The sequence below is a fragment of the Pygoscelis adeliae genome, unplaced genomic scaffold (assembly GCF_000699105.1).
Source record: "Pygoscelis adeliae isolate BGI_AS28 unplaced genomic scaffold, ASM69910v1 Scaffold63, whole genome shotgun sequence".
In the NCBI taxonomy this organism is placed as follows: Eukaryota; Metazoa; Chordata; class Aves; order Sphenisciformes; family Spheniscidae; genus Pygoscelis; species Pygoscelis adeliae.
Genome location: NW_008824414.1, coordinates 294,700 through 313,127, shown reverse-complemented (window position 1 = coordinate 313,127; position 18,428 = coordinate 294,700). Strand labels below are relative to the sequence as shown.

The 18,428-nt window shown below is 49.6% G+C and overlaps 1 protein-coding gene across 1 annotated transcript in view; it reads right to left on the bottom strand.

Annotated features, from left to right (window-relative positions):
- FAM207A (family with sequence similarity 207, member A) overlaps nt 1–18,150 on the bottom strand; it is a 20,351-nt gene extending 2,201 nt beyond the window's left edge. Inside the window, exons 1-4 of the mRNA XM_009320763.1 lie at nt 18,118–18,150; nt 13,900–14,053; nt 8,651–8,719; nt 6,110–6,222 (exon numbers count right to left, since the gene is read on the bottom strand). Coding sequence (XP_009319038.1) covers nt 6,110–6,222; nt 8,651–8,719; nt 13,900–14,053; nt 18,118–18,148 — 367 coding nt within the window. The 5' untranslated portion in view covers nt 18,149–18,150. The remainder of the gene's footprint in view (nt 1–6,109; nt 6,223–8,650; nt 8,720–13,899; nt 14,054–18,117) is intronic.
- Between the last annotated feature and the right edge of the window lie 278 nt (nt 18,151–18,428).

The following is an 18,428-nucleotide window of genomic DNA, read 5'->3' as shown; positions in this document are numbered from 1 at the left end:
TGTTTAGCCTGGAGAAAAGGGGGCTGAGGGGAGACCTCATTGGTCTCTCCAACTACCTGAAAGGAGGTTGTAGCGAGGTGGGTGTCGGTCTCTTCTCCCAAGTAACTGGCGAAAGGACGAGAGGAAATGGCCTCAAGTTGCGCCAGGGGAGGTTTAGATTGGACATGAGGAAAAATGTCTTTACTGAAAGAGTGGTTAAACATTGGAACAGGCTGCCCAGGGAAGTGGTTGAGTCACCATCCCTGGAGGTTTTTAAAAGACGGGTAGACGAGGCGCTTAGGGATATGGTTTAGTGGGCATGGTGGTGTTGGGTTGACGGTTGGACTCGATGATCTTAGAGGTCTTTTCCAACCTTAATGATTCTATGATTCTACGAAGACACACATGGGAAGGGAGCCAGCCCTGGGCATGCCCTGGCCAGGGAGCAGAGATGAACAACCATCCTATAGCAGAGACCTAATGCTCCTGACATTCCCAGTGGTTGCTCCTCACCAGCTGCCACTGACACACCAAGTACTCGGTGAGGAGCGTAGCTGAGGGCTGGATTTGCACCAGTCCAGGGCATGACCCAGGGACTGCTGCCAGCTGGTGGAGAGGAGAACCTGGGAGTCATCTCAAGGAGCCCATGGCAGCCCCCCAGCCCCACTACTCCCAGCCAGTAGTTGGCACAAGCTGTCCAAGAGCCTCTGGCAGATCACATGAAGGAAGGATGGCTGGGCTTACTCATGGACAGCTCAGCCAGTGGGTGCCTCCTGTGGTGCAGACCAAGGTCTCACTGCAAGTTCCTGTGTCTGGCACAGCCATGACACGTGTCAGAACTTGGGATCAAGCTCAGGAACCCACAGGATAAAGGTAGCTCTGCATGGCTGGAAAACTGCATGCCTGTTAGACATCCAGCTGTTTCTCCTCAGCCACACCAAGCGAGGGCTTCACTTCCATGACAGGTGATTACACTGCACGGATGAAAGGCAGGGTGACAGTCAGTTTTAGGGATCCAAGTGCAGACTACTGACATAGCCAGAGTCCTGGGATCTCTTCAGTGGCTCAGCAAGACTCAGGAGAAAGCAAATTAATCTCTCATGCTCCCATTCCTCTCCTCCACAAATCGGTGTTGGTATGAAGGAGGCAGCACCAAAGACAATGCTACTGTCATCCAAGAAAAGGTACTACCAGTACCTACAAACACTGTCCTGCCTATACCCTGCAATGATGATACTGCCCCTGATTTCTCTATGCCAGTCCAATGCACCATCCCAGAGCATTTACTGTCAAAGCCAGTTCAACTAAAGCAGCATGGATTAGCCAGTTTTTGCAGTTCATTACAGATTGTATTTACCAGGAAGGTTGGAGTCCACCCAGGGAGCAGGAGGGGATGCACTTCCAGGGATGGGTTCCCAGTCATGGGCCACCAGACAACTTGCTGGCACAGCAAGAGGCACCCAGCCTGGTGCAAAACCTAGGAGCAAAACTCCCAGGTGCAAAACTCCCTGGGTGCAAAACTCCTGCAAACCCGGGAGCTCCGCTGGGCTCACCTGCCTGCCCCCATCCACCACAAGCTTTCCCTGGCAGCCACAGAGGCAGACAGCTCCACCCGGCCAGCACCTGCAGCACAGGCATGTGCCTCAGTGCTGGAGCTGGCAGGGGTTATGCTGGCAAAAGCCATCATACATGCTTAGCTCTAGGAAAAAAAGGAAGCCATGGGGCCAATGTGGCTCATAGCTTCAACCAGAGCGTAAGCATAAGTCCTCTCTACCCGGCGTAAGTCATATTTTTCATACGCGAAGGGGATGGGGGGACTTGCTTGCACACGGTCTGTGAGGAAAACCTCCCAGGGCAGACAAACCAGAAAGTGGAAGGAAGGAGGAGGGAGTCTACATACTTGCATTAGGGACTTTCTTGGGTTAGACAAAGGGTCGGGGACAGGTCCGTGTGACTCACCATGCTTTTCTGAGACATGCCGCTGGACTGAAGCAACCCCTGCTCCAGCAGAGACAAAGCACGATGGGCCATTGCTGGTACCGGGGAGAAACATGGGAGTTGCAAGAGCTGCTATAAAAAAAATATCCCTTTGCAACCTGCAAACCAAAGACACTACCCATGAGCTGCTGGCAAAGGAGAATCCCCTTCAACCCACCACTTTGGGTGCTTTGTGTGCAGCAGAAAATATCTGCTGGTACCACCAGATGGACAGGATACCCAGGCTTCTGCTTTCAGGCATGGTTCCATGAACAGCCTTCAAGGGAAAAATCACCAACAAGAAAGAAAACAGCTGCAAAAAGTAGCCCCAGATTTTTCCAGTCCCGAGTTTGCAGTGCATTTGCTGCTTACTTACTTCTTGCTAAGTCTAGAGCTGCCAGGTCAGGCCCCCTCCCTCCCCTCCGGCACAACTACTCCTTACAGCTTGGAAGCTATTTTTTCCCACCCTGCTATCTAAAAAAAAAAATTGGCATGAAAGCTTTTATCATCTGGAAAACATGCCAACTGCGAAGGCGACTCAGCGTCTCAGACGCCTGTTTCCTGGCAGATTTTAAGTCCTTTGCTCAACTGCTAGGATGGCGGGGGCAGGAGATGCCTGCAGCAGCAGGCTGTGAACTGTAGTTTCAAACAGTCACATGTTTAACTGCTGCTAAATACCCAGGAGACCAACATTTTCAAACAGCGGGCTAAGAGCTAGACACACAGCCAAGTGATGGTGTCAGCCCATCCAAGGTAAAGAGAAGGTGTGAATGTGCTGCATGGTGATGCTGTGCATGAAGATGAAGGGCCACCAGCGTGGGTACAGCTACCAGGCAGTACTGAGTGGGGCACCCAGCTCAACACCTCCACCTGGTCAGTCACCCCTTCGCTTCCTGGATAATGAGGGTTCAGCTCTACTGGCTCCCAGCGGTTTGAAGGGAAAGGATGGGACCCAGCAACCAGGCTGAGCAAGGGAGAAGTGCTGGATGACTGTTCTGTTGGTGTCCAAATTTCCAGTGACCAACTCTGGCCATAACCACCACAGCTGGCAACCTAAAGGCGCTGGGAAGACCAGCGTTGAGACACCAGGACGGCTCCTGTCTTGATGCCACCCTGGAAGAGCTACACAAACCACAGAGCCCTTCACCCTGGTGATGCTTTTTGGGCCTCCAAAGTGCTCAAAGCTGGTTTTGCACACAGAAATCCCTTTTCCACTCCAGCCCCAAACTGCAGGGCCTCTTAGGAAAAATTGCACAGGATGAGAAAAGGACGCAGTCCTGTCAGGCTTTACTCTTTTAGAGATAGAAGGTGATCTCTTGCCCCATAACCCCCAGCAACATCTACCCTAGTACCTACCTATAACTAGCCCTTCTGCCAGCTGGGGATTTTCCCTAACATTGCAATTCAGGCCATCCAAGCATTGATTCAACTCGAAGTTACTTGGAACCGCCTGTGAAAAGAAAACTAAGTAGTCTGGGAAGACAGGAATTGATAACCTTTCAGATTTGTTTTCACCCTAGGGAGAAGTTACTAAGAAGAAACTGGTCTGGAACAGAGGTGCGTGGGACAATCCAACTAACTCTCCAGAGGCTTTAAAGGATGGTCTCACTCTCTGCAAAATAGATGGTGCCCAGGAAATTGGTGCTTCTCAAATGAAATCACCACTCCCGCTGGATCTCTGCAAAGCAGAGTCATGATGCATCACATGCATCTCCGAGGGGAGGGATATGATCCCACCCATAAAGCACAACCCAGGATGGCATTTTATAAACTTGCCTGTGGCTTCTCTCCAGCTATCGCACCTATTTGTGATGGTGCAGAGCAATGCATCACTGCTGCTGTGAAAGGAAGCACGAGGGCACAGCTCGGCTACTGCATGACCCAGCCGTACAAGGAGGCCAGGGCTCTCCTCGTGTCATGTACTATCTAAAAACCACAAGACAAAAAGAAAGCTGCAAAGCTCCTGCAAACTACAGAAGAGAAGCAATAGAAGTCCTCCAACATGCCATGCAAGCTGCCTTCTGTCCCTCCTGCCCTCCAGATACACTACTCCATCCCCCTGAGTCTGCTGTTCACTAACAAGAGAAGCAACCTTCATCCTCCTTTGTACTTGGATGTCTTCAGCTTCTTCCAGCTCTTGCCTTCCCTCCACTTAAGCACAAGGATGGCGCCTTTCTCAGGAGGCAGCTAGCTACGTGGTGGAGTAAAGGGGTAAACAGTAGGCTTATGGAGAAACCACCCCAAAAACCTTAGCTTGGTCCAAGTCTTAGTCACATCTCGGGCTGTTGGGAGCCATAAGCAGCAAGAGCAGCTGCAGGCCGCAGGCAGGAGGTGCCGTTAGTGCACAGCCCCGACCAAGGCTCAGCTCTCCAATGCAGTGCCCAGCCTGCATAACATCAGCAGGGGAAGCATGGCTGCAGCTGGGACTGGCGTTCAGAGCTCAAAATCCAACATGGCCTAAAACACAATCAGATACTGGTAAGAGAGCAAGCAGGAACCAACCAGGAGGTGGGGAGATATTTCAAGTTGTTTGACCCCACCACAGCCCTCTGCTTTCTAGAGCCTTGGTCCTGCAGAGCATTAGAGCACGCCGACGAGCAGGACAGCAGTGTTCACCTGCCAGCACTGACACAGGAGCCCTCAGGGGAGAGGAGAGCCCTGCCAGTCCTCTGCCAGCCTGAGAGCAACAGGGTGGAGGATGGGACATAGCCAGCATCTCTCTGCAGCCTCTGCCAGCATGACTCTCCTGCCAGGCCTTGGGGGAGGAGGGGTGGCATGGTGACATTCCTCTAACAACAAGCAGCATCAGCAACAGCATCTACATTGCCGGGGCTGAGGCAGGCATTAGAAAAACTGCTTTTGTTCAACAGTGCCAGCCTAGAGGGAGAAAAAAAGCAGCATTACTAGTGATGCAAGAGACGGGTATGATCAAGGTGCCTGCCACTCCCATTGCGGCTGGTTTTAGGCACTACCTTGGGTAAGTCAGCTGCAGCTTCCATGTTCTGTCTAGGCATCAGAGTGAATTTCTTTCTTAAAAGTTTCAGATGCTCCTCAGAGTTGACCTGACATAGGCAGGCTGCTTTTCCAAGGTTAAGAAGCATCAGAAAACTTTTTGTACAGTTCAAAAGATAGCACTGACATTTTGGGGTGTCAGATTGGGATCATCTCAAATAGGGAACAGCCCTGCCTTTAGTTGTCCCCACAAAAATTCACTGGAGTTTTGTGAAAATTGGTGTTTGGTAGAAGGAAAGGCCTCCCCCTGCTGCAGCATTTCCCAAACCCAAACATGTAAATGACCAGCTGAAGTTCACAGCCTGCAGCCAGGACACATTTTGGGATGCTTCCTATGGGGCAGGCCAAGCAGGGAACACCACACAGGTCAAAACGGATCAGCATCACCCACGGAAAGCACACACTTCCAGGGTAGGAGGAAGGCAAGTCTAAGTTAGGCATGATCTGCAATTTCACAGGGCTTCTGCTGCATGCTGCAGCAGCAGTCTAGTGGTTCACTGTACACATGGGAAACCCCCATTCTTTTAAGTCATTTTTCCAGTGATGGGAATAAGCTCGTATTTCAATTAGTATTTACCAAAACAAGAACCAGACAAACTAAGTACTGTGTGAAAGTTTGTTTATTCCAAAGCTAAATTTCTCACATAAAACAATGTCTCTGAACAGCATCATCAGTCCTTACACAGTTCTACAACAGCCTTCTGGGCTCCAGGGCTTGGGGTCTTGAACCATCTCAACATAGCAACAGGGAACCTCTTTTCAGAGTTGTCAGAAAGGGGAGGGAAACGACAGAAAACAGATACATTGCCACTGGCACAATTTAAGAAATTGTGCCTGCTCACAAGAAGAGAAAAGGTGTCAAGACACTTCACAGGGAGCTTAATGTCTGCACAAAGATCTCGCAGAACACCCTGCTCTCTGCAGGCTGCTTGCCAAGGAGCAGCTGCCACTGTCAGGAGAGAACGGCATTATTCCAGCAGACAGAAAACAGGACTGTTGGATTTAATAATCTGCTGAACTGCTTCCAAGGACTAAAGTAGCTGAGAGGTCACGTTAGTGATGTGTTCCTTTGCAGCCTGAAGCCCTCACACCAGCTCCAGTGCGCACATTTGGTCTCAGCTGACACTCTAGAGGGGTTTACCTTCTTCCTCCTGCCTCAGCCTCTTGGAGAGATGCTCGCTGATGGCCATGAGGGGGTTGGCTCTGTACCTGGGATTGGTGATGACCTCATGAAACCGAGCCACTTCCTCCTCTCTGAGGAAAGAAAAACAACGCACAAATGCTAAGTGCCTCATGCAAAAGGAACTGAGCAGATAAGAACAGAATTCATAAAGCAGTGGGTTTCTGTACAGACAGAATGATCTTGGGTGTAAACCTCAGAAAGAAACAGTGCAAGAATAAACCTAATTTATCCAAGGGCAAAGCTCAAATTGCTGCCAACTTCATGGGAGCCAGAGACTTGATCTTATGCCACAGAGACAGAAACAATCACGTTAGTGTCCAGCATCACTTGGAAATGTTTAATTTAGAGCTTTTCCCTAGTAAATCAGGAACAAGAGACTGTGAGTATCTGGCAAATCACTAAGAATGAAAACTACTTCACAGTGCACTAGGACAAAAGCAGATTCTGCTTTCGAGAACTCATCTACTGACCCTCTTTATTGCTCAACATAGAGGCTTGGTAATCCTATGTGCAACACTAGTTAAACACCATGGGAGGAGCATGACAGAATTACCTTTGCATGCTTGGTCACAGCTGGTTGCTGTGGAAATGGTCTTGTCTTAAAAAGCAAGCAAGCAAGCAGTGATGAAGAAGAACAGAGCAGGAGGAGTGTGAAAAAAAAAAGTGAGCTTTTACATAAGTCACATCCATTGCGACCTCTCCATCTCCCTCAGACAGACTGCTAGGCTCTCCACAGCCCAGCCAGACACCCATCTCCATGTTCTCAGTAGTTGCTGTGGGTCAGCAGAGTGCTATTCAGCCTGCAGCATGCAGCTAGTTCCCTCCCTAGTAGGGCCCTTCCATTCAACCCCAGCCCTGCCCCAGCCAGAGGAACAGAGAGAGAAGCCAAACCTGAAGCTTGGGTTGTGGCAGCTGGGGCAATGGGGTGAGACTTAGGGAACCTCCAGTACTAACTAACATCCTGGAAAACAAACCTCAAAGACCTTCCTCCAAAGTTTTTCCCTGCCAAGAAGCACAGACTTCCCAGACCACTATGGTAGGATACATGCCACTACTCAGTGCATCTGTCCAGTTTTGTGCAGAGGAGAAGAGGGGGGCACACAGGGGATCAACAGCTTGCTGATACAGAAGATCACGGTGGAGTTGCCTATTTGGATTCAGATCTGTATACAAGTCCCTCCTCATGCAGTGTTCCTCACCCATGAGTTCCAGCACAATGAGACACTCACTGGTGGTACTCAAGGCCATGACACTTGGGCTTCTGCAATAAGCCAAGGAGGAACTCATCCAGAAAGGCAGAACTGAGCAAGAAAGGCACCCCAGCACCGACACTGGCCAGTTTCAGACACAGAAGGGTATTCACAGAGTGTGCTGGAGAGCAGTGCTGGGATCTGTAGAGTGTTCTCCTCAGCCTGAGTTTGAAGTTGAATGGCTCAGAACTGACAGAAATCCTGGAAACAGGGATCACAGAAAGCAAACACTGCCAGATCATAGTGCCTAGCCCCAGGAGAGCTGTGCTGACGGGAAATTAAGTTCTTGATGCCTGGTGGCAGTATAAAATATCCAACAGATTATACAGAGGAATAAGGAGTTGCCAGACCCTTAACCAAGTCCAGGAATTATTCAAAAGCATTTAGTGCTTCATTTTACAAGAAAAGGTTTGGCAGATGCCAATGGACAGCTGTCCTCGTAAGGGATGTATGGCATGTAAGTTAGCATCCCAGAGGTGTTCCAACAGAACAGCTGTAGCTCCTGATGCTACGCAGAGTTCCAGGAGCTCCTCACCTACACAACCACAGGAGGCTTTCCTGAAGGGTATCAGCTAGAGCTACATGGGCCTGGTGTCATAAAAGACTGAGCCACAGCTGGATGTTGCTCCAACTCAGCAAGCCGAGACAAAGGACGCACCACCTGGTTGATAACCACATTGTCCATGCTGCACAGAGAGACACAGTACAGACATACTCACTTGGTACAGCCAGAAGTCACAACTGTGGCCAGGAGGAAAAAGATGACAGTTGATGTGGGTTTGTCCTGAAACAGGAGGCCCAAGCCATCACTTTCTTTTCAATGAGACAGGGAAAGTGAACTCTTAAAGGAGCAAGTGCAGTTTCCTGTGCTCTCTTTGCTTAGATGTTAAATGAGACAGAAGCGGACGCAGACTGAATCCATTTAGAATTGACTGAGTCTGGTAGGGACAAAGACAGGACACCCACAAACATCCTGCGCTATGTAAAGAGGAAAATCAAAGCTGCGACCTCTTCTAGGGCCTTCAGGTGAGCAAGACTGAAACACTGGAACCAGTTTCCTAGAGAGGTTGTGAGATGTCCATCCTTGGAGATATTCAAAAGCTGTTTGGACATGGTCCTGGGCAACCAGCTCTAGGTGACCCTGCTTGAGCAGGGGGGTTGGACCAGCTGACTTCCAGAGGTCCCTTCCAGTCTCAACCATTCTGTAACGCTCAGCAGGGACTGGACGCACCGATAACTGGATACTTACAAGAGCCGGCGTTTCTGAGCTTGTTTCATCAGACAGAAGTCTGCTGGCTCTGCCTTTGCTTTTACATGGCTGTGGAGAGAAGAAACAAAAAAAGTGAGAGAGTGTTATAGAGGAGCAGTAATTTAGCAATTGCTGTGGAGATGGAAAGAGTCCAGGGATTCTGCATCTGCCTTCCCAGAAAGTATGGGTAGTTGTCCTGTATGGAAATCGTCCTGAAAGGCAATTATTTCCATAGCCAGACAGTAATGGAGATGCAAACTCCTTCCGCCACACACTGACAACAGCTCAGGAGTCAGGATTAAATGGGCAGGAGGTAAACGCACTAAAGAAAAATCAGATCACTTAATTCTAGAACTGGGCATGAGCTGTCCATGCCCAGATCACTTTCTGCTTATCGCTAACCTCCAGGTCAAACCGATACTGTTGCTTAGAGAAAAGATCCCATTGAACTTCCCCTCACCACCAGGTACACATCACCTCTACACATCTCATGTTCCTTGCTAATGCTGCCAAGCTCCAGCATCGGCAGACATCAGTTATAGACAGTGCCACGGTTACTCAGCAAGAAGAGGGAACTGCCAGCCCTGCTTCAAGTCCTGTGGTGGGACCACTGGGGTGTAAGGTGTAATTTATATTTTAAGATAAAGAATGGCTATATTCCTTTCTCCCTGTGAACACATCCTTGTCAAAGGCTTGCCAGCTTAAGTCAGCTGTGAACAGATTAGCTAAAGAGAAAGCACAACAACAGAGCTTCAGCTTTTGCCACCAAACATAGGTTTTGAGAACCCATGAAGTTGCAAGAAGATGGACCCATGGGAATGCAGGATGGTGCACTATGTGCAGCTGAGGCACAGCAGCAAGCACAGATCTGCACTCTCTGCACCCATTTCTTATTCCTGGGCAAAGTCCAAGGAGACCAGAGGTGTAATACCATCCTGCACAGCATGCTGGAAGCACGTGGTGCCTGATGCCAAGCAGCGGCAGAGATTTACCACAAAGCCAAGCACTGAGCCCAAGCAAGGGAACACGCAGGAAGGGCAGCGACTGCTTTTGAGACTTGAAGTGCACAAGGGGAGTTGCTGGTAGAACTGGACATTAAGGAAAGGAGAAGAAACTTCCATTCTTCAGGGTTACACAGATACAGAGGTAAACAGGAGAAGCAAGCGGGGAAGAGAGTCTGCCTCCACAGAGCAGCTCCCCTCTGATTCACCCTGGGGCTGAGGCCCAGCACACAGCCCAAGGGGGAAGAGGGTCTGCCTCCCACCCCTCTGTTGGGGCATGGCTCAAGGAGGAATCTTACCTTACTGGTGGGTGCTGGGGGCCAGGACCTCCCCCACCTGATCTGCCCCAGAGCCCTTCAGCTTTCTCAAGGTTAGGAAACATGACAGTCCCTCACCTTCTCTTCAAGATAGCAGGATCTGGTCTCTTGTTGGCAGTGTTACAGTGACCTCCTCTTCCTATTTACCTCTCTGACCCGCTACCCTCCATCCTTTTATTCTGCATTTTTTTCCCCATTCTTCCTTTCCTCCTCCTCCCTTGCCCCATATTCCTTCACCCCACTCACTTTCATCATCCCTCTCTACTCGATCAGCTCTTGCTCCTCTTCCTCATCTCTCCTTCTCTCCATCCTGGCCCATTTTATTTTCCCTCAAGGGGGATCCTGGTGGACCCAAGCTGCTGAGGCCTGCTCTCACCACTGCCCCAATCACATTTGATTTACCCTCAGCCCAGCACAGTGTGCCCCAGCATCAAAGCTCCCTGCCAACCCAGACAAACCCAAACAGCGTGGATGTTTATCAGCCAGCCTTCGCAGCACAGAGCCTGTGCAGGAAAGGGTAGCCAGGCAGATCAATGCCTGCGCACTGCTCCTGTACCCTTCAGTCCCTCTCGAGGTCACCCTGGCACTGCTGGTGTTACAAAACAGGCCTGAGAGCTCACGAGGAATGGCGATCAGCAAGAGCAGACAAACAGCTACAGGGGTTCGAGCAGCTCCCGTCACACTGCTGTGTCCACTGGTACTGCGAGACACAGAAAGAGCAGGAAGCATCTCTGCTCTCTTCATGTCTGTTAACTGCTCAGCACAGGAGCAATTTCTTGTCCCAGTTTGCCTGGATCACTCACAGAAGCACAGAGAAATCCCTTCTCAAGTTGGATGGCAACCCAGGTCACCAGAGCAGGGGCTTGCCAAGTGTGCCACCAAGACACCATGGCAGTCCCTTCAAAGATGAGTAGCTCTACAGAGGGTTACAATGCTTAAAGGAAAGCCTCTCTAGAGTGCATCCCGGGCCATACAAGACCACGTGCCCCAGAGGCTGTGCCTCGTGGGACAGCTTCCTCTGCAGCACACCACGAGGGCGTGGGTCTGCTTCAGGCTGTGCAAGCCCACTTTTCCTGTCAGCCACCCCACTATTTTAAAGGGCTTGATGCTTCTGAAGGCTTTTCAGTTCCACTCAACAGCTCTGCCCCACTGGTTTGGCAGGTTTGAAGGGCTGCTGCCTGAATTTCCCCCACCAAACCACCAGCACACTGCCTGCTCACTTGGACCGTGTTAGTAACCCTGTTTCATTACTCTTCATTGCCTTCATTCATTATAAAACAGAAAAACCTCACTGTAATGCTCTCTTACCCAGCAGGAGATCAAATTCCTGGAGAATCTAATCTTTTATTAATAATGCTGACAAATCACCAGAGTATTACCCTTCATTTATGTAATGATTCAAATCCTACAAAAGCTGCCTCTGATTATTTCAAACACTTATGCACACACATCCTCATGCAGTCCAGGAAGCCACAAGCCAGCAAGGGGAAGAGCACTGTAGCTCCTCCATGCCAGTACCAAGGGGGACTGCTTTTTGGTTGGCATGTCACAGGCAATCTGGGTGACATCAGTCAATGCCAAGCTCCCACCTCCGCTGAGCTGACTGCAGATAGTGCTGGCCAATCCCGAAATTCTCAGCCAGGGCTGGGCTTCTCTACCCTGCTGTGCCACAGGCCCACTGGGCTTTCTAGACACCAGAGCCTTGCAGCCAAAGTGAAAACAGAGCCAGAGTATGAGCACAGGCTTCCAAAAGGAGAGAAGGGCTGCCACACTCCCACAGCAGGTCTGGGTTTGGAGAGAGAAGGAGCTGATGGCGCTTCTCTGAGGATGTCAGGCTGGAGATTCATGCAAGACCACCGAACGCTTCCACGTGTGCCACACATCCTCTGCCATGAAGTGTACTACAGAAGAGAAGAGCGATTGCAGTAGCTGGAAGGACCATTTTGGCCAGTGTTCTGCCTTGAAGCTGCCTGCAGCAGATGGCCAGAGAGGGATAAGACCAAGGCAAGCATATAGCCACATCCTCTCCAGTATTTGCAGCTCAGAGACCTAGTGCCAGCTGCAGTTTATATACATGCAGTAACCCTCCATGGAGCTCTCCTCATTGGATTTGTCAGGTCTCACCTGAACCCACAGGCTTCCCTCAGCCATGATATCCTGCAGCAAGGAGCTGTGCAGAGCAGTGAGCCTCCTGCTTGCACTGAACTGCCTACTCACTAGCTATGTTTGATGTCCTTTACTTCTCATACTGGAAAAGTAGATGAACTACTTCCTAACCACATCACACTTGATTTTATAGACTATTACATTCCCAAGCCTCTTCGCCTCCATCTCCGGTCCAGGCTGAGGACTCCCTGGCTCACTTAGTCACCCCTTGCGCAGAAGCTGTGCCAGATCCTCCACCGTCATCCTTGTCAGCTGTCCCTGAGCCTTTTCCAGTTCTACTCTATCTTTTGAGCTGGTCCAGAATTGCAGGCTGCAGCGACACCGTGTATTGGTACTAGATTATGCAGCACCTGGGAAAGCAGTCCCCAAAGGAAGCACCCTACCTGTCCTCCCTCCCCTATACGTACTTCCTGCAAGCCACTCTCCTGGATAACACGGGCTCAGCCACCAAGGGGGCTGGGGGAAAATGATGAGGGGGAATGACCCCTGAACACAACCTGGAGTCAGATGCCACATGTGGTTGTGGCACATCATCACAGAAAGAGGGCAAAGCCACCTATTCAGGCTAAGCCCTGGCCCAGAACTCCATCCAATCAACCCTCAGTGCTCTGCAAGACTTGAAACTCTGCATGTTCTTTTGCTGTTCATTCCCACTGAAAGAATGAACTGCCCAGGCTGACTGAATGGCTGCATAAAGGAAAAAAAAAATGCTATTCAAAGAATTAGAAGCCAAGTTAAGGAAGAAAATATTTTCCCATGCTTAGATGCAAGGTTCATAGCTGCTGTTTGTCTGAGGAGTGGCTTTCCAGAAGCACAGCGAACTGCCAACTCAGCCAAGTTCTGTAGGTGCGTGTCCCACCTGGGTCAGAGTTTATTTCTGGGGCATCCAGCAAGTCACAAGAGGGTTCATGGTATCTCCAGCCTTGATCTGCAACCAAAGAAGAGGGTGCTTTGCCAGACAGCCGCCTTCTTGGCTGTTCTCTAATCCAAATGCTTTCTTATTATGGTCAAAACAAGTTTCTAGTTCCAACCCCTACCGAGCAACTGGAGAGGAGAGACAAGCGTTTATGCAGCACGCAGAGCACTTTTATTCTGCACTGGGGGATGCGAAAGCAGCTGCAACACTGACCGGATGGTCAGGCAGAGCACTGCATTAAAAAGGGGAAAACGTAAGGGCAACCAGAACCCACCCTATGGCTGTCTGGGACAGCTGACACGTGGGTGTCAGAGGATCAGAAATAGCCCTTCTCTTTCAGTACAATAAAGGGAATGGAAACACCATCTTTCTGTTCTTGTCCAAGAACAGAAAGCCAACGGGGTGAACAAGGAGTCTGGCCAGAGCGTAAAGCTCTGCTCAAAGGGCTTGAACTGCCTCAGGAGAAAGCCTGGAGGTCTGGAAGGACAGAACGGCAGGACGCAACACCTCAAGTCGATTCTCAGGTGAGCTCAGCAGCATTACACTCTAGAGACTTGTGTGTCACTCCTGCAACTCCCAGGACATGTGGTTGCTCCCAGCCTGTCTCATGCTAAGCCTCATCTGAGCAGTACAGTTCCCCTCTTAGCTGTGGATTCAGAAGACACATTTAAGCTTTTTTCTTGCAGCGAGTGAAGCGTGGAAAGGCGTGAAATGGAGTTGAGAATGAGGCCCTGTTCTGCTGACTATTGGCACTGAGCTTGCATTGTCTGTAGCTAAAAGCTGAGCTGAAGGGCACTCCATCCTGCAGGAAGAAGGGAAATACACAGCCCATCCCTAAATGGCACATACCTCTTGGATGGCTTCCTGCCCCTGCCACCTGTGGTCAGGTCAGAGAGCTCAGGTAGGGCTTCCATCAACGGCTGCATGTCTCCCACCACAGGTGTTGCTTTCCGCTTTGCTTCAGCTTTTTGCTTCTGCGTGGCTAGCTTCACACTTTCTATTTCTGAATCAGAAACAGGACATTACTGGCGGAAGAGGAAGCGTTTGCAAGAGATAACCCTTGAGCTAAGAAATCCATAGGCTGCTTCACCATCTACAGGAACAACAGGCCAGAAGTGATTTAAACCAGGGAAAGACTGAAAATAGTGCAGCTGGGTAGTTCCCTCCCTTGCTGTGTTTGCTTATAACTATATACATCTCTACTGACATTTGCAATGGGAAGTGAAATCCCCAGACTGATTTTGTCTGAACTGTTTCCATCCCTTGCACTGTTCATTGCTCACAGCAACACGGCACGGGAGTCCTGGGGTGGAAAAAAACATGCTGACCTTGCATGTAGTTAGGAGAGAGAAATAAGAGGGGAAGGGACAAACCAAATACAGTCAGCTCCACATGTGGCATTAAACAGTCACAGCCCCATCTCTGCTTTTCTGTTGGGAGAGAACAATGGTCTCCTAGCACAGGCAGAAAAGATGGACTTAATTTCAGTCGTTTACTTAGTTTGGAGCAAGTCAAGGTCTCACCTTCAGGACTCATGGTAGAGCTCAAGCAGTCAGATGCTGGATAAACTGGGCCCTTAGAAAAGCACTGCACCAAGTGGCAGACACAGAGGCAGCTGGCTTTTCCTTGAGACCATGTTTACCAGTCTCCCTGCAGCAGCTCTGAGCAAGGCTGTGGGCACATAAGGCTCTACAAATGTTACAGCAGTCTCCCTTCTCAGCCATGGGAGGTGGGCATTGAAAGCCACAGGCTTCTGCCTCAATCCTCGAGGCTCCCTGGTGTAGAAATAGGTCCTGCAGCTGCCAAAGCCTTACAGAACCAGCAGCCTCCAGGGTGAGCCCCAGCAGAACATATTCTCCTCCAGGACAGCCCACAAAAGCCCAGCACTGCTACAAGCCTCCAGTTGAGCTCCAAGATGCCCCAACCTGTCCCAGAAGTCCCTTGATGATGCCACCAGAAACAGCTAGAGCTCAGTGGGATCCAGGAGCTCCTTTTCCTTCTGTCAGGTGATCACCAGGCCTGGAAACCCACTGCATTGTCGTGACACCCGCGAGGGGTACCAGTGCTGCACGGTACATGATGGTGGACTCCACCTCCTCCATGTGCACCCAGCAGAGGCCACAGTGGAAAAGCAGGCTTCTGCTTATTGCCTTGGATGATAAGTGTATTGCAAGGACAAGCCTCAGCACTAAGCTAGAAACTCCTTGTCTGGACATGACGGAGCACAGTGCCAGCAGCCATGGGGCCAAGCTGGCGACACAGGGAGGCCAACAGCTTCCAACGGCAGCATGGCCACAGAAGCAGGACTAATCAACACAAGTATTTTTGGTGGGAACACAAAAGCAGCAAGCCATTCTACAGACCGCAGACAGGATGCCACCTGCAATTCTGGGTCTAATCCTGCCACCCACATTCAAGAAAGCAGAACTCAAATTCACTGGCTAGCTGCTGGCTCCTTCAATATCTTTGTCTTGTCTGCTCCCCAACTCAGCTGAGTTGAAGAGCAACAGTTTTTCATGAACTGCAATTTTGCTGTACATGGATGTTTGTGACAAATCTGGATCGTAAACGCTTCTCCTCACAGCAATCTCTGCCAAGAACACAGCTTTCTGTTCTGCATCACTTCTTTTTTTGGTCTGGCTTTATGAAGCTGACTACTTCAATGCTTTCATAAACAGTATGTGCTCAAAATTTTCAGACACCTGATTCTGCACAAACATCCCAAATTCTTTTCCTATGAAGTCTTGTTCGTCTGAGGAGCCATGCGATATATGTATTTTTAAATGTGCATACTTCTAATGACTGAAGCATTACATAATTTTTTTCCCTCTCTAGTCTCTCCTGAGATGATTTATTGGAATGGAAGAAATCTCAAAGTTTTGCGTTTGCACTACTGGGCTGAACTTTAGTTCCCAGGGTCTTGGCATCCAGTGTCACAAAAGCAGCCCTGGGACAAGAAGAAACACAAACTCTTGGGAAGATTTAGGAAAACAGAGATGTAATGATAACAACTTCAGCAGTCCAAGTTGGGTTCTCTTTTGGGGGGCAAAGACTGCAAAACCCACAAAGAATTGGCAGTTATCTGCATCAGATAAAAATCAATGCGTTTCAGTTGACTGCAGCTCTTTCAGGTCACAATGTTAGAATGCCAAGTTTCATTTAAAAATCTCCATCTCTGGAAATACCAGTTCATTTTGCTCCATCAGGTAATAATAATAATATCATTTCCTTTATTGATGTTTATACAGGCTCTTTCCAGCTATTCCATTTTTCTCAGTTACAAACTGCACACCTGGTACTAACACTTGCTGACTTTTCTTACAGAAATCCCCGGGTACTTGCTACCCTTAGCAAAGCATTTGCTAGGGAATGCTGGATTTGCCAACTGGCCACAAGTTTAGTGGAAGAGTCAAGAGAGCCAGCAATTTAGGTACTTCCGTATCTGTAAAGCACTTCTAATACCTAGTATCTTCTAAGACAGAGATAATTTGGCCTGAAGTTTTCTATCTTGGTGTTCTCCTCCAAGCAAAGCCTCTGCATTTCATTTGTATTCCCTCAGCTTAGTAATTTCAGAGCCAAGAGAGGAGGAAAGAGGCCACTCCAGGACGAGCAGGGCCAAAATAACATATATGATCTTGAGAAAGACTGATGCTACGAAGGCATATATGCAGGAGGGCAGGATTAAGAGAGTGTAGGGATCCTGCTCCTGGGCTTTTCCAAAGTGGCTGACCTTGACTATGGGAGCAGTGCTGTCACCTCACTGCAGGAGCATGCCCTCTGTTTCTTGCAGAAGACAAGAGTCCCATGTACCCCTTTTACTGTGGATTCTGTCATAAAATGCTGCTGAGGACATGCCTTCCTCCACAGCACCTGGTACCAGTCCAGGTATCAGGGGAGGGAAAGCTCAGCTGTGCTCCAGGGGTCCCCTCCTCTGTTCCCACAAGAGTATCAGACAAGGAGAGACCTTTAGGAGCACTAAAAGTGCAGCCAGCAGGCCAGATGTTAGGACTAGCACAACCGTCTATGCTTTGTGCCCAACAGGGACACCGAGGGTTGCAGATGTCAAAGGCACTTGGAAGTTTTGGTTGGTGATAGGGAGGAGGTTTCCTTCACACTCATGGTGTTAAATTATTAGCTTTTTATGTAAGAGGAGCCAGAGACACCTTCACTGCGACTGGTGAAATCACAGGTTGATGGACTTGAGCTCAGAGCTCAGGAGCCGAGAGCATATGCTGCGGCAGAAAGCCACATCCCTCAGCCCCAAACACAGTCTGTCAGCAACTCTGTTGGGCAGGAAGGAGTTAAGGGAAATGCCTGTCCCAAGAACAGCTCCAGGTGGCAAGAGGAATCCCTCTGCTACACTGGGTAGCACAGCATCTCTTACTGTGCTGAGATAGTCGAAGCAAAAATACAGACACTTCCCACACAGAAAACAGAAGCATTTCTGCCATGGTCTGGTTTTGTTTAGCTCGTATTTCACAGCCTCAGGAAAGGCCAGACTGTCTGATAAGTGGGTTCACTGACCTGTGGCACATGGGAAAGAGCAGTAACACAACCAGCAGCGTCCAGAGACCTCCCTTACTGAAGGGCAGGAGGGCCTACTGCAGGCTTTCACCACAGATCCTTGGGATTAGCTGGTGGCCGCGTGGGGCTCAGCTCCAGGCTGTCCTACTGTCCCCACAGCTCCTCAGGGAGGAGGAGCTCCACTATACAGCTGGTCATATCTGTACCAGAGCTTTAAAAGATGATAGAGAAACATGCTAAACCTAATGGGAACAGTGTCCTATCTGGACAAATAAAGGTTTTACATAGTCGCTTATATTACACGTGGAGGAAGATCAAAAGTAGTTTTGGGGCAATGACTCAATCTTAGTGCTAAACACTGAGACGCAACACCTGGCACTTTTATTCCACGTGCTGGTGAGCAGATGTGAAAGTTTCTGAGAAGCATTCAGCCTCCCCCCGGCACTGCCCAGCACTGCCACCCACACCCCATGTTCAGAGAGATCCAACTGAGCCACGCTCTGTGATGCCCACAGTACCGCTGTGTTTCAGAGGAGTACTTACTCTGTAGCCATCTTTCTTTCCTCAGCTTCATTTTTTCTTTTTTGGAAAGAATTGTTTTTTCTTCTAGACCTAGAGGAAAAGAGAGACATTGAGATGGAACCTGGCTCCTGCACACAGAGTCAGTGCTGGACACCTCCCAAAGATAGCAGAGTCCGTAATATTTTGTTCAACCCTTGGTGATTTTGAACTTGTTGGCAGGTCAGGCAGGCTGCAGGCAGACCGGGGGCTACAGCGCACCTCAACTTTTAGCCGAACAAATCAAACCCAGGTTGCTGTTGGTTAAGAAATGAGAAACGGGCAAGTAGATCAGA